This window comes from Eublepharis macularius, chromosome 9, assembly GCF_028583425.1.
Source record: "Eublepharis macularius isolate TG4126 chromosome 9, MPM_Emac_v1.0, whole genome shotgun sequence".
Lineage (NCBI taxonomy): Eukaryota > Metazoa > Chordata > Lepidosauria > Squamata > Eublepharidae > Eublepharis > Eublepharis macularius.
In genome coordinates, this window is record NC_072798.1 from 39,272,434 (window position 1) to 39,287,247 (window position 14,814).

The 14,814-nt window shown below is 40.8% G+C and overlaps 1 protein-coding gene across 1 annotated transcript in view; it reads left to right on the forward strand.

Moving 5' to 3' along the window:
- Positions 1–3,763: 3,763 nt before the first annotated feature.
- Positions 3,764–14,814, forward strand: part of ADSL (adenylosuccinate lyase) — a 28,790-nt gene continuing 17,739 nt past the window's right edge. The window contains exons 1-3 of the mRNA XM_054988568.1: positions 3,764–4,025; positions 10,751–10,954; positions 14,225–14,269. Coding sequence (XP_054844543.1) covers positions 3,864–4,025; positions 10,751–10,954; positions 14,225–14,269 — 411 coding nt within the window. The 5' untranslated portion in view covers positions 3,764–3,863. The remainder of the gene's footprint in view (positions 4,026–10,750; positions 10,955–14,224; positions 14,270–14,814) is intronic.

The following is a 14,814-nucleotide window of genomic DNA, read 5'->3' on the forward strand; positions in this document are numbered from 1 at the left end:
GGTTAATATATACTGAGGAGGGAAGTCTTATTTCTATGCTGGAATAAAATGGCCCAGATTTCAAGCTTGGCCAAAAGGAAATTCGCAACTGAGGAGTTTATTCTCTAGCTATGGAAATCAGAATTCTCAGGTCATCAGTACTCAAAATTGTTATGGAAGTCCCTTTTTCTCCTGTTACCATCCTGTGTAGAACAATAAACAGGATTACAACAAGGGAAAACATTAGTGTGGTGGTCTGCCATTGGAGGTTAATTGATCTAGATGGTTTCCAGAGAGGGCACTGGGGGGGGGGGTTGTCTGACATGGCGGGTGCTCCTGGCAAAGCCCTGCAAGAGTCACATTCAAATCACTAGTCTATTGGAAGCTCATTGCCATGAAGTCAGTGGTCGTAGAAAGGTATGACTCTGCTCAGGATGACGCTGCTTAAGTGTCCTTATGCAAGTCACTATTTCTCAATCTTGGTTTAAAATGTTCTGAGCTTTATGGAGGAATGCAACAGTAATAAATAATGAAAAATAAATAGAAGAAATAAAATCATTACTGTTTATGAAACAAGCTCTTGTCAATTGGAAAAGCATGCGTGAATTTAAAAGCACGTTAGCAAATGGAACATTTTACTGATCCTTACAGTAAAATTATCTAAGGCACAATATCAAACAGTAATTGCTGAATCTGCTCCGCCCTTGCAAATAGCTAGTGAGCCATATGACAAATGGATTTTTAAAAAGATGTTTTTGCAAGGAACATTTGTGTCACGTTAGACAAAGGTCTAACTCGCTTGCATCAGTGTTTTGCTTAGTCTCCTACCCCCGGAAGTTCACAAGCAGCCACTCCAGCCTTTTGTATAAATTATATGCCATTGAGGTTCCATTTAGCTATCATGGCAAATAGCTATTGATTGATACCTTAGCCATCTAAGCAATCACATCTTAGGGTGACAAAGTCTACAAGTCAACTGTGTTACTGTAAGTACCTCCATGAGTCTTTCCTGAACATACTGCCAATTTCATCAGATGACTCCACATTTCTCTGACTCCATACATTTAAAAACATCATGCTCAAACCCATTTCTGATCATTTTGTCTAATATCTCTAGCATTTGTAAGGAAGATGTTTCAATCTCTGTGTGATCTCTTCTGTACCCTTTTCATTTCTGCAATATCCTGGCTGAGATGTGCAATCACAACTGTATTCTAGATAAAACCATATTATGTGTTTATATAATGGGAATGTTCATTTACTTCCAGTTTTTTCCCTTAATCTTATATACTAGTAGCCAAGTGACCCGAATCTGTGTATACTTAAATCTGGAGATTGGAGCCATGAACAGAAAAGACAGGTCTTCCTACACATCTGAAAAATGCTCCAGGTTTGCAGAAAAAAACTGAAATCTAAAAAATAAAAGGGGGGGACACAAAATAATACAAGGAGTGCCTGTAGCTTTAACCAGATGCTCCCAGTGGTGGTTGCTATGCAATCATAACAGTTTGGTCAGTAAACTGTAGAGAGGAGGCTGTTTTGACCTTTGAGGGAGGACTCACCGGGACCAGGCCCAGAAACAACCACCAGGCAACTTGATACCACAAGACTATTCAACAGCACCACCACCACTCCCGCCCAAAAGCCAGTGCAGAGTAGTTAAAAGTGTCAGAGTAGGATCTCCAAGACCCAGGTCGAATCACCACTGCTGTGGAAGCACACTGGGTCATTTTGATCCAGGAACTCTCATCCTAGCCTACCTCTCAGGGTTGTTGTGAGGATAAAATAGAGGCAAGGAGAATGATTTAAGCTGCTTTGGGTCCCCACTGTGGAGAAAAGCAGTATATAAATGAATAAAATTAATAACTACCGATGAAGATGGCGGGACAGATAGAAAATTTAAGTTGTTTAGTGGGTTTGAAGGAGAGAAGGACATACGGAAAAGTCAGCATATGGAGGCTGCCAAGAGGAGGGAAAGAGAAAATGTGTGGGAAAGGGGCTGCAGCGTAGTGTTTAAGGGTTGGGCTGCGAATCAGTACTCTATTGGTTCAAATCCTACTACTGCCATGAGCTCCGCAGGTGGCCTTGGGTAAGCCACTCCTCTTAGCCCCAGCTCCCCGGCTGTATTGTGGGGATAATAATATTGACTTTGTTCATTGCTCTAAGTGGGGCATTAAGCTGTCTAGAAGTATAGTTTATAAGTGCAATTATTATTATTAAAGTACCCCCCACAAGTCCTTCCAGATTCTCCACCATGCAACTGGGCCATAGAGAGGCTGCTGGGAGGGAGGGGAAAGGTGAAGACAGGGCAGACAAAGGTGGGTGGGAAGGAGAGAAGGAAGCAAGGAAAGGGGGAGAAGTTATAGGGGCAACTATGGAAGGAAAAGAGGATGGGGGGGATGAGATGCCCCCTGCAAGGCTTTGCAGGTGCCCCACTTGTAAATCCTAATAATAGAATTTTCCATTTTCACTTCTGCAATACATTGAAACTCGCAAGACCAATAATGTTAATTGGTCAGCTGTAGCAGTTCCAGCTCATAGGAAAGACTGAAAGTCTATACACATTTATGTTGAAATACAGCCAGTTGAGCAGATATGTCTGAATAAGCAAGAATAGGATCAGGATATAAAAGTCAAAAATAAACATCACCAAGAACCTTGGGTTATTTACTGCTGATTTATTTCCAGGTAAGTATGACAATTGCAGTCTACTCATAAATGTTTGGTGCTTGGAGAGGTTTCAAGCCCAATTCTTTCTTTATTCTAAGCATTCATGTGATATAAAGAAACTAAAAGGGTCCAATGGGCAATTGTACGTATAAAATACTATTGAGCTAACTTTTGCAATTGTGTTTGTAAAAGTGAAGCACAGTAAAAGCTTTGCCCTGTGTATGTTTACTTGAAAAATCAAGCTCTGCTATGTTAAATGAGGATCTTGTGGTACCTTAAAGAATAACAAGGTTTTATTCAAGCATAACATGAGAGCTTATGCTAGAATAAAGGCTTGTTATGATGCCCCAATGCTCCTTTTGCTGTAACATGACTACTCCTCTGGAAATACACTAAATGAGGTTTGAATACAGCAAGTGTAATCTTGCAAAAAGTGTGTAATCTTGAAAAAGTTTCAGCAAAGGGTGCAGTCTTAAACCTCATTGAGGAGTAAGTTCTTTTGGACTTGTGAGATTTCTGTAGGATTGTGCTGCAAGGCTAAAATCCTGTGCACAGTTAGGTTGAGGAAAGCTATTGAAGAGAGTGGGACTAGCTTCTGAATAAATACATGAGGCAGGGCTGTACTCGTACTGTACCAGTTGAAAGTCTAATTCTACCTGCCTTAGTGAGTGTTCAAGTTTTGTCTGCAGCAGACACTTTATCTTCTGCAACTTCATTACTGGGCTGCCTCTGGGTCTCATTGCGTTGCACTGAGTGGATATTATTTTGCAGAGATCCTTTAAAAAGTAGAAAACTAGTGTGTGATAGGCGAGGCAAGACGCTAGTTTTTGTTTGTAGGCAAGTCTAATAGGGGGAAGATCAAAAGTCTGACTTCCCCACAGCCCATTCCTTGATCTCATTCTGCTGCACCAACCAAGCCAGTGACCAAAACTTAAACGGAGCGTCAATCCCACGCAGCTACGGTTCCCCATCAACCCTGGCGGGAGCAGCAGCCACCATAAAGCCTCCGGCGCTGCAGACGGCGCTATAAGCCGGCCCTGGTCCGGCGACTACTGATGGCTGACGGAAGGGGCTGAGACTGAGGAGGCTGGGACGGGCCTAGGCGGGACTTTTCCACTCTCTTATTACAGGCTTTAGGGAGTCTCGCTCCCTTTTTCTTCTAGAGCCGGCTGCTGTTTGTGAGAGAAGACTTTTCCTTTCGCCCCTTCATCGCCATGGTGACTCCGGCCCCCGCTGGGGAGGAAGACGTTTTCAGCCGCTACCGCTCCCCCCTTGTCTCGCGCTACGCCAGCCCCGACATGGCTTTTAACTTCAGCGAGAGGAAGAAGTTCGGCACCTGGCGGCGGCTCTGGCTTTACCTGGCTCAAGCAGAAAAGGTGCGTGGGTAGGGGAGAGGAGGCTGTCCGGGGCGGACTGGAGAGGCCAAGAGGCCACGGGAGAGGACTGGGCATTTACTGGACAGGCCGAAAGCCTCGTGTGCTGCTGCTCTCACGCGCAAAGCTGTGGCATAATTGGCGAAGAGGAGCGCCGGCGGGCGGGCATCCCTCACCTGAAGGAGGGCAGGGGAGAAAGAAAGTGCTGCTTCTCGCCAATTGCTCTAGTTTAGGTAAGTAGCCAATTGCTCTAGTTAGTTTTAGGTAGGTAACCGTTTTGGTCTGCAGTAGAATAACATGTTTTGAGTCCAGTGGCACCTTAGACACCAACAAGATTTTAAGGGTATAAGCTTTTGAAAGTCAAAGTTTCCTTCTTCAGCTGCTTGATTATACCGTTAAAATACCTAACTTATACCCTGAAAATCTTGTTGGTCTCTAAGGTGCCACTGAACTCAAATCCTGCAGTTCTCGCTGGTTGTACCAGCAGGCACAGAATCCCTCTATTCCTGTGTTCCCTTGGTGGAGGAGTACTCAGCTTTGCTTTGTCAGTGGCCTCGCTCCCATACTCAGTGCAGGTCAAAGCCAGGCTCCCCAGTGCCCACAGTCCTCCTTGACAGCCAGGCATTGCCATTCTCCTAGCCGTCCATACTAAACCCAGGCAGCACTATGCTCGTACTTCTCCATGTGGGCTCCATTGTGGGGGAGGGCCTTGCAGGTCTGCTGCCCACTAGGATTTCATTTGGTAAAATAAATGGCCAATTCACTTCTGGAGGCTGTTGTTGGCCACCCTACACCAGCTCCTAATCACCTTGATAGGTGTGTTTCAGTGTCCTAGGTGCCGTTGACCAGTATGATTTTCCGATGCTGCAACCCTACACAGTCTTACCTGGAATTATATCCAGTTGATATTAAAGGGATTTGCTTCTGCATAAATAAGCATACATACTTTGAAGTTAGCATACTCCAGAAGAGGGTATGTTGTTAAGGTGAACCTGCTAAAATTCCCTCTCCTAAACAACTCGAAAGAGCATTGGGAATGAAATTCCAACCTTTTAAAAAATTAATAGTTTTGGCAACTCCTGCATTTGCAGGAACCCTGTCCTCTGGTCATCGTAGTGTAACATTAAGAACATAATAGTAAAAAGTCCAGTAGCGGTTTTAAGACTAATCAACTTTATTGAGGCATAAGCTTTCGAGAACCACAGCTCTTTTCATCAGATGCAACATGCGTCTGTTTTGGGAGAATGACAGTGCCATCCTAAGCAGAGTTACAGTCTTTTAAGCTCATTGGCTTTAGTGGAATCAAAAGGGTATATCAGCTTAGGGTGGCATTGTGAGTGAAGTATTCCCAGCAACAATTTTAACATGGGATGTGGTGTGGGAAAGAGGGATCTTCCTTTGCTTGTGGACTAGGTTCAGCACTTATGTTTCTTCTCCATCTTCCCCCCTAGCAAATAACTAAAACTATTCAAGCAAAGGGCAGGCAATGGCAAATCACCTGTTAGAAGTTTTTATTTTATTGTTATCTAATTGTGTAATTCAGTTTTATTTCATTGTTTAGCATATGCATTATACTGGTCTTTATTGCATTCTTTATAGTTCTGTAATCTGCCTTGAGTGTCCAAGACAGAGGCTGCTGATAAATGAAATAAATACTTGTAAACGTTTTACAAAATGGTTTCAGCTATCATCCAGCATAACAGAAGAACAAATGTGACATGACTAATGTTTCTAAAGCAGATAAAGGTTTAAGAAAATATATTTCAGAGCACACAACTTGAGGTGATCTTGATAAGGACATGTTAACACTGAAGCTTGTAATTTGTGGGTTGGCTGTCACATATTTCAGCAGTTCTCTTCCCTGCCTGTTTTCTGACAGAAATATTATCAGGTTGCTAATAAGGCTGGTATGTATGAGTTTTGGTATCTTCACACTTCATAGTATCTGTCATCAAGGGAGATGAGGGAATAGCAAAGCTCTGAACATGTTAGTTGCAAAACTTTCTGTACCACACTCTGTCTGACTGAGCAATCCTTAAGTGTTTTTACTTATTTTAGAGTCTCACTGTGTTTAATGGGTCTTACTCCTTAGGTAGCGTGTTTAGGATTGTATCCTAAATCTAACAAGAAGATATTTGGTATTTTGTTTTCTTTTTCTTTTTTTGACAGCTTATGATTTACATGCGCTGTTGCTTCATGGGTTCAGAGAAGGCTGACCTTTGCTATCAAGCAGTAGCACTTTTTTTTGCAGTTGTGTTTTACCTCACAAATGGATTCCAGAAACCAAAAATAAACAAGATGGTTGTTTATCTTCTGACCAAATGTTTAAACACTTTTCACCCATAATGGGATCAGCCCTTTCCCAGAAATCTTTATGTAATTAGTACATTTCTCTTGACTGTAAAGTTGTCCTGTGTGACCTAGTCAAGGCCAGGCAGCATATCTAAGTGAACAGGAACTTAAGATGACCCAAATAGCCCTGCAGGTTGTGTGGCTGTCTGGTCAAATTTCTAGAATTTGCCAAGACTCCAAATGCATTATCCAAAATACTATACCATGTACTGTAACTTTAATATTAATTTAATTAAAGGAGGTCAAGCCTGTACAGAAGACTACAAGCAATGTTGATGTATGCTGCTGAGTGATGACACAGGATATATATTTAACATTTCAGGATCTTGCAGTCAGAATGAAATTCTGGAAACTTGAGATACCTTGGAGCTAAAATGTGCCATAAACAGTTTAGGGCTAAAAATCCCAACGTGTCTTTATAGTATTTTCTATAGGGAAAGCAAGCTCATATCCAGATTGGTACAGTCTGGTGTTTCCTGGCTCTTCCCCTGTTTCTAGCTGTGTTTCAGTGCAGTACAGTATGATGCAGCTGTTCCTTTTTTCCTTCTCACTTAAAGGCAGAGAGGGAGCTAGCCAGGCAGCTGCCCTTGAGCTTGAATTTCAGTGCAGTATTATGTTGGCTTTTCCCTTTTGCATAAAAGGGTAAAAGGGAGATCTGTATATGCCCGTTTGTTTTATTTAAAACATCTATTAGCCACCTTTTCTACCTTATGACATTTAGGGTGGCTTATAACAGGCATAAAAAAACTCAATTTAAAATCACTATCTAAACTATCAATCGAATGCAGTTCTAAATAAAACTGTCTTCAGCTGCCTCCTAAAGACTGAAAGTGAGGGGGCTATGCACACCTTCCTGTGGAGATTGTTCCGTAATCGTAAGGCCGCTACCAAAAAGGCCATCTCTTGTGTACCCACCAGGTGAACTTTTTGGGTCAATGGGACAGTCAGGGCCTTTCCCTATGATCTTAACTCCTAGCAGGAATGTATGGGAGAGGATGGTCCTTCAAATACCCTCGTCCTAAGCTATGTAAAACTTTAATAGTTAAGACCAACACCTTGAATTGAAGCAGATTGGTAGACCATGTAATTGCTGTAATAAGAGGAGGGGAGAGTCATGTTGCATTCCAGAATAAAACATATGGGACAAGCTTATTGAATTGTGTATGTGTGCATCTGTCTGTGTGTGGAAGGGAGGAGGCAGAAACTGACCTGGTTGCATTTGAGTCTCCACTTTATATATATTTCCAAAGTTGTATCTTTTTATACCTAAGATTTCCATTAGTCCACAGCCTTATTAGGGGAAATGGTTGGAGAAGACTTGAGAAGAGGTAGGAAGTTAAAACACAAGAAGTGTTTTTACCTTTCTACAAGAGGTGGAAAGAGGGTCTGAGGGAAAACTACCCAATACTCTCAGGAAAGGTGGACAGTAAAAGGATTGGAAGCAATGAGTCTACGAGCTTTGCTGTTTGAAAATGAAGGTGGCATAGTGGCCAACAGTACCTTCCATGAGCTGAGTCTGGTTTGCCAACTCTTTCCTTTCTTAGACTCAGGTAATCTGGCCATGCTGATCCACACTTCTGTAACCTCACTTTTGGATTACTATTAGAGGTGTGCACCCAAAAAAGATTGGAGTTTCCTGCTTCGGTTTACTGAAGAGGGGAAAAAATTCAGGTAAACCCGAAGCCTGAAGCAGCAAGCTGCTTTGAGCTTCGGGTATTTTAACTGCTTCGGGATTATTAGGTAAGATTTGGCCAGTGTTTCCAATGGGAAATGCCGTTCCCGGCTATCTGGGGGCCTGGGGGGCACTTTCTTACCAAATAATTCTAAATTTTCAGGGACCCTCTACTAACCTTCCTCTAACGTCCACCCACATTCCAAGGAGATTGGACTTTGGGGGGAGCATGTTATGGCCCCTCAAAGAAGATGCCCCTATCCACCACCGATCTCCATTATTCCCTATGGGGAAAATGGGGGGAGTTCCTAGGTGGCTAGGGGTGGCATTTTGTAAGCAAAATGTACCAAACCTGCAGAGGACCCTCTGTGAACCTTACTCTCAAAATGCCACCCCCGACCACCTAGAAAGCCCCACTAGCCTCAGAAGTACTGTTTCCTCTTGCCATTCTTTAGAAACAGCAAGGAAAAAACTGCTTCCGCGCTACCTGAAGCTTACCAAAGCATTGCTAAATGCTTCAGTAAGTTTTGCTTTGGCATTCCCAAATCATTTCAGCAATGCTGAGGTTGATTCAGGAATGCCAAAACATCCTGAATCGGGCACAATTCGGGTAAAAAACCCGGATCCCGAACCCGAAGCCCACATCCCTAATTACTATAACTCACTCTACATTGGTCTGCCTTGAAGAAAACCTGGAAATTAGAGTGGTTCAAAATGCAACATCCTGATTATTGTTAGTTGGCCAATGGAAACACATCTTGTTAATCTTAAAATAACTAAATTGGCTGCCATTTTTTCAAGTTCAATTCAATGTGCTGGCTATGACCTTTAAAGCCCCTCACAGCATTGAACCCCCATGTCTAAAGGACCATATCCTCCCATATGTCCTACAGTCTTCATTCTGCCATCTACTGGCTATTCCACCATTTAAGGTGGCCTGACTGGGATCAGCCAGATCTTGTTCCTTGTCGATTGTAGTTCCCACTCTGTGTGTTCCCAGAGGAGGCAAAGAGAGTGCCATAGTTAGCAATCATCAGGAGGTGCTACAAGGCCATTTTATTTGCCTGAGGCTGTGATGAGGTATAAACTGCAGGCATCTTTTAGGGGAGAGAAGTATTTAGAGTTTTATCTATTGGTTTTAAATTGCAGTGTTTTAACTGTGACTTGTAAGCTGCCTTGAATCACAAGGAAAGACTGGGTGTAAACATTTTAATAAATTTTAAAAATGAGGATGAGGACAGGAAACATTTGGAGATGGATGTCCAGTGCACCTGAGCATTGTATTTCCTATCTCATGGAGAGGATAGCCCTGTATCCTATGATATTGCTGGCTGTACTGTCCTTTCCTGAGTTACTTCAGTCTAAGTCTAGGGTAGTAACTGCACCGGCTTGTGGAGCAAGTCACATAAGAAAAAGTCTGGTCTCTGTTCTGTCTGTGTAGAAAGGTTTCCAGAATCAAGCAGTTATTGCAGAGTGCTGCAATGCAAGACAAGAGTCTGTTATTTTTATCTGTATGTTCAACGTTCCTCCAGAGTTACAAACAACTCCATGATCTTGCTTTTCAGCTGACAGTGGAGAGACAGTCGATCTGTACACCTGTTTGCTTCATCAAGGCACTGTCAAGAGTGTTTGTAATTATCACCAATAGTTTTTCCTCTTCAGTCTATCATGGGTGACATTTCTGGTTAGTGTGGGGGTCAAATATAGGAAAAAGTAAAGAACGTTTGTATGTTGTTTGCTTTGGTTTTTATGTTAGCCACATTGACACTTTAGTTGATTTAAACCAGATTTGCTTATATGCAACTGGGATACAACCATGGAGGTGTGGCCAAATGGTAGAGCATCTGTTTTGCACGCAGAAGGTCCCAGACTCAAACTGGTATTTCCAAGTTTTTTTGAGTAGTAGATGATATTAAAAAATCTCTATCTGTAGCCTGCAAGAACTGCAGGTAATCAGAGTAGACAATACTGCCAGTGATAGACTTCAAGGTCAGACTCTGTATAAGGCAATTTTATGTACTAAAAAAGTAGCTAAAGCCCTCTAGGTTTTGTTGGGTAGTATAGGCCAGTATCTATAAACATTATATAGGGAGCAACACACATATTTTATGAATCTTGTAGAAACTTCAACAGAAGTGAAGGAATTGCTATGTGAGATTTAGTTAACCATAGTAATTTCTGCATTTCAAATATCATAGAAGAATTGCTCCCTTCAGGTTGCTGGAGAAATCCTTCCACCTATAGCTTAGGGCACCATAGAATACATTCAGACAGCTAGGTGGTGGGTCATGCCTTTATTTATTTATTTATTTGCTTATTTATTCTATTTATGGTTTGTTTACCTTTCTCACTGAGACTCAAGGCAGATTACATGTCTGAGACAACTTCAGTTTTCCTCTTTCTCTGTCCTGTTCTCTTGCCGTGCTAACCACCTGAATGTACTGGAGAAATAATAGATTGGACTCAGAGAAGATCTATGTCAGCTATCTCTGCGTTTATGCCTTGGAAGATTGCTTTTTATGATGGCCAATTTAAAGCTGCATTTAACACTTTGAAAGTTTCATGAAGCACTAAACCTGTGTGAATAGGATCCCAGATGAGTTATATGTTTGTAAACAGTGTGATGCTTGTGATTTCACTGGTGTTAGCTTCTGGGAATTGAGATTATGTATTGGGTAACTTTAGAAATTGTTCTTTCTTATAGTCATTGGGTCTAGCCATCATAGATGAGCAAATACAAGAAATGGAAGCAAATCTGGACAACATAGACTTTCAGATGGCTGCAGAGGAAGAGAAGCGGTTGCGTCATGATGTAATGGCCCATGTACACACATTTGCCCACTGTTGTCCAAAGGCTGCAGGAATAATTCATCTTGGAGCAACTTCCTGCTATGTGGGAGATAATACGGTAAAGCAGTGTTCTGAAATTACTGTTCGTGTTGCTGATTCTAATCCTTCAAACAATTTACTTAAGAAATATGGCTGCATATATGAAACACACTACAAAGGGGTGTGCACCCAAACAAAATACTAGGTGATCTGGATTTCATTTTTTTTTAAATCTGCAATTCCTGAACTCTGAGTCAGATTCTCTGATCCAGGTTAGATACTCTCAAATTTAACTGGCCATTATTCCCTATGAGGAATAATCTTCGGGATCTGGTGGGTGCATTTTTAAGCTAACTCCAGCAAATTTGGAGGGAACCTACTTCTGACTGTCTCCTAAAGACTTCCCCCCCCCAAAAAAAATTTCAGGAAGATTGGACCTTGGGGTCCAATTCTTTGGACCTCTGAAAAAGCTGCCCTCAGCCACTTTCCATTGTTTCTTTTTTTTTTTAATAAACATTTTTATTGGTGAGGTTGAATTTTCAAATTTGATACATACATTCCCTTCATATCTAATTAGTTCTGTTCCCCACCCTTTTCCTCCCCCCTCCCTATTGACTTCCAACAGCTTTCCAACCCTTACCCCCTTTTATTGCTTAATTCTATTTCACTTATATTTTCCTGCAACACATAGACCATAATATCTCTTACTCTAAGCATATTCTAATTCTTTTATGCATACACTCTATCAAATATACTATCAATATAGTATTTGTTATTATTAATTTTACTTTTCCTTTGTTAAACTATATATTCTAAATCAAATTTTCTTAATCATAAAATTAGCTTATACTATCAATATAGTATTTGTTATATACTATACCATCCAATATAGCATAGCATGCATTGTAATATAACATAACATATATTTATCTGCAACACATAGATCATAATATCTCTTACTCTAAACATGTTCTAGTTCTTTTATGCATATTCTCTATCAAATATACTATCAATATAATATTTATTATTATCAATTTTACTTTTCCTTTGTTAAACTATATATTCTAAATCAAATTTTCTTAATCATAAAATTAGCTTAGATTATTATAATTAGGTTTCCCCCTTAATGGTAAAGTCACTTCTCTCCTCCATTTACAACACCGTTCTTTAGAAGTTCTCAAACTGCCACAGTTCTCCTTTCACATCCCATTTTTTCTCTAAATATTGTTTCAATTTCCCCCAATCAGCAATATATTGTCCTACGTCAAGATCTTTAAGCTTCCTTGTCATTTTGTCCATTTCGGCCATGTACAGCAATTTGTAAATCCAGTCTTCTATGGTTGGTATTTCTTGTACTTTCCACTTCTGCGCGTACAAAAGTCTTGCCGCTGTAGTCATGTAAAATAGCAATGTTCTGTACTGCATTGGAACAACTTCCATCCCCAAGTTCAGTAGCAACAATTCTGGGTTCTTAATTATTTGAATTTGTAAAATCTCATTAATTACTTCAGTTATATCTCCCCAATATTGCTTAGCTACTTCACAAGTCCACCACATATGGTACAATGATCCTTCATGCTTTTTGCATTTCCAGCATTTGTCTGACATATTGGTATTCCCTAGCGCAATTTTCTTTGGTGTTAAGTACCATCTGTAGATCATTTTGTATACATTCTCTCCACTTTCCATTGTTTCTGATGGAGAATGGCTTTTAAATTCTGTGGCTAGATTCCCTCACCCTTCTTTGGGATTCTTGTTGCTTGGGATTCTCTGGTACAACATTATTCTTTTTCAAGCTTATAGAAATCCAATGTCAAGCCACGATTCGGGTCCAATAACACCTTAAAGACTAACTTGATTTCCAGGATATGAGCTTTCAATAGTCAGAGCTCCCTTCATCAGATACCATTGGAAATTTCTGAAGCAAGGGTGGTGGTGAGACTTGCCGACCTCTGGAGTTTAAAAGGTGGCTGGTGGTTGCAGCTTGAGGGGGTCTTTTGGAGCTTGGATGGGGAAAGTGGGATGGGAATCCACTCTTCCTGCTGCATCTTCCCCTACCCTGCCAGCCTCAGGCCACTTCTGCGGTGGCACAGAGCTTAGCTCAGCTCCATGCCACTTGCTCTTGCTTGCTGTGGCTGCCTCCTCCCCTATCCAAGCTCCAAACCAAATTGGTTCATTTAACTGAACTGGTCCATTAAACTGAATTGGATAAATTCATCTTTTTGCCCATTCCTGGAGCCGAATCACACACCTCTACACAACATTTCTAACTAGGATTTAATCTATCCCAATAACTTGGGTGGGGATCTCTCAAAAGTTACCAGTTGTCAAGATGTCCATTTGTTAAGATGTTTGCATTACTTCTGTAAAATCTCATGGTTGCAGGCTGCAAACTACTGTTGTCTTGTGTTTGAATAAAAATATAAACTTGTATTTTTTGCATTCTCAAACCCTTATAAAATCTTGCTAGAAATAAATTGTGGTCATATGAACTGAGCCACATGATATTTGGGCTATGTCAATTGATTGTTGGCTCATTAATGTTTCAAATGAACACTTCGACATTTATAGAACATAAAATTCAGGTTGCATGGAATATCTGCCTGTGTTCATAAGAGGGGGAAATCAGCAATCAGCGGGGACAGGGGTGCATTTACCACCTCAGATATGATGGAGATAAGATTCTTTTGTGTGTACTCTAGAATCTAAAAGGTCAAATAAGCGACTTCCTTATAGTCAGTTGAATATTTAGAGTCTTACTTAGCGTGTACTTTTCCTAAAGGGCCATATCAAACCGTAGTGAGGCATGGTCCCCCAGATTCCCTGTCCGCTGTAGTGTTTCCTGATGCCACTTCCTCCACAAATTTTTTGCTCCTTGGTTGCCAACTGAAGCATTTCTTGCAGGTTTGAGTTAGAGGCCTCCAATTGCTAGCCCCTACTTTAGAGTCTAAATGGTTATCTTTGAAAAAAACATGCTGCTATTTCTGTACAATCAGCACTTGCCAGACTTGCCACTAAACTAAATGAGCCATTGAGAAGAATGTCACTTAACTCTTCTATTCTACTGTGCTGCCATTCTGGCTGTTGAGTTCTAATCTGGTTTTGACAAATCCTACTAATACAGATCTCTAGGGATTAGGTATTTTGTTTCTGGTTCTTGAGGTTTGTAAATGATTTTCTAAGGGGAAACATACATTCCAGCTACAATTCTGAACTTGCCTTAGTACAAGAAGGAATTTTAGTTACATTTGAGTATTTTATAGAAGCTGCAACCTCCAGTAAAACTGTAAGCAAAATTGTGACTGCTTAATAAAATTGTACCTGAATGTTTGCCTCTCTTTTTACTTAGGACTTGATTGTTCTTCGGGATGGATTCAATCTGCTGCTTCCCAAGGTGAGAGGCACAGTTTCACTGAAGCAGGGTATATTGATTCTGAATGACTTTCTGACATAGATAACTACTTGACTGGAAGGTTGTAAGAATTGAGACAGCGGGCAAGAGAGTGGGCAGGGGCAGGGGGAATGCAGGGTTAGAGAGCAGAAATCTGAATGCCTAAAAAATTTAGATGGACATTTCCTCCTCCCCCCCCCCCCCGAAATGCTCTTGGGAAATTTTAGGAAACACTGAAAAAAATTCAGATAAAATAGTTTCTCTTTTGAAATACATTTAGTGCTGTTTAAGACAAGGTTTATTCACTTAGCATATACAACATATCTTCAAGAATAAGACTATTTATGACTAGTTTTGTTCAGAATTAATAAAGCTAAAATACACTTTTGAACCGTCCAATGCTTTCAGTGTTATAAAATTTAACTCAGCAGCTAGATACGTATAGTCATTATGACTATGTGAGAGATATTCTGATCAAACAATACACTGTCTTTTATTAGCTACAAAATTTGTACCTGTTTTCATCTTTTGTTTTTTCCTGTATCTCA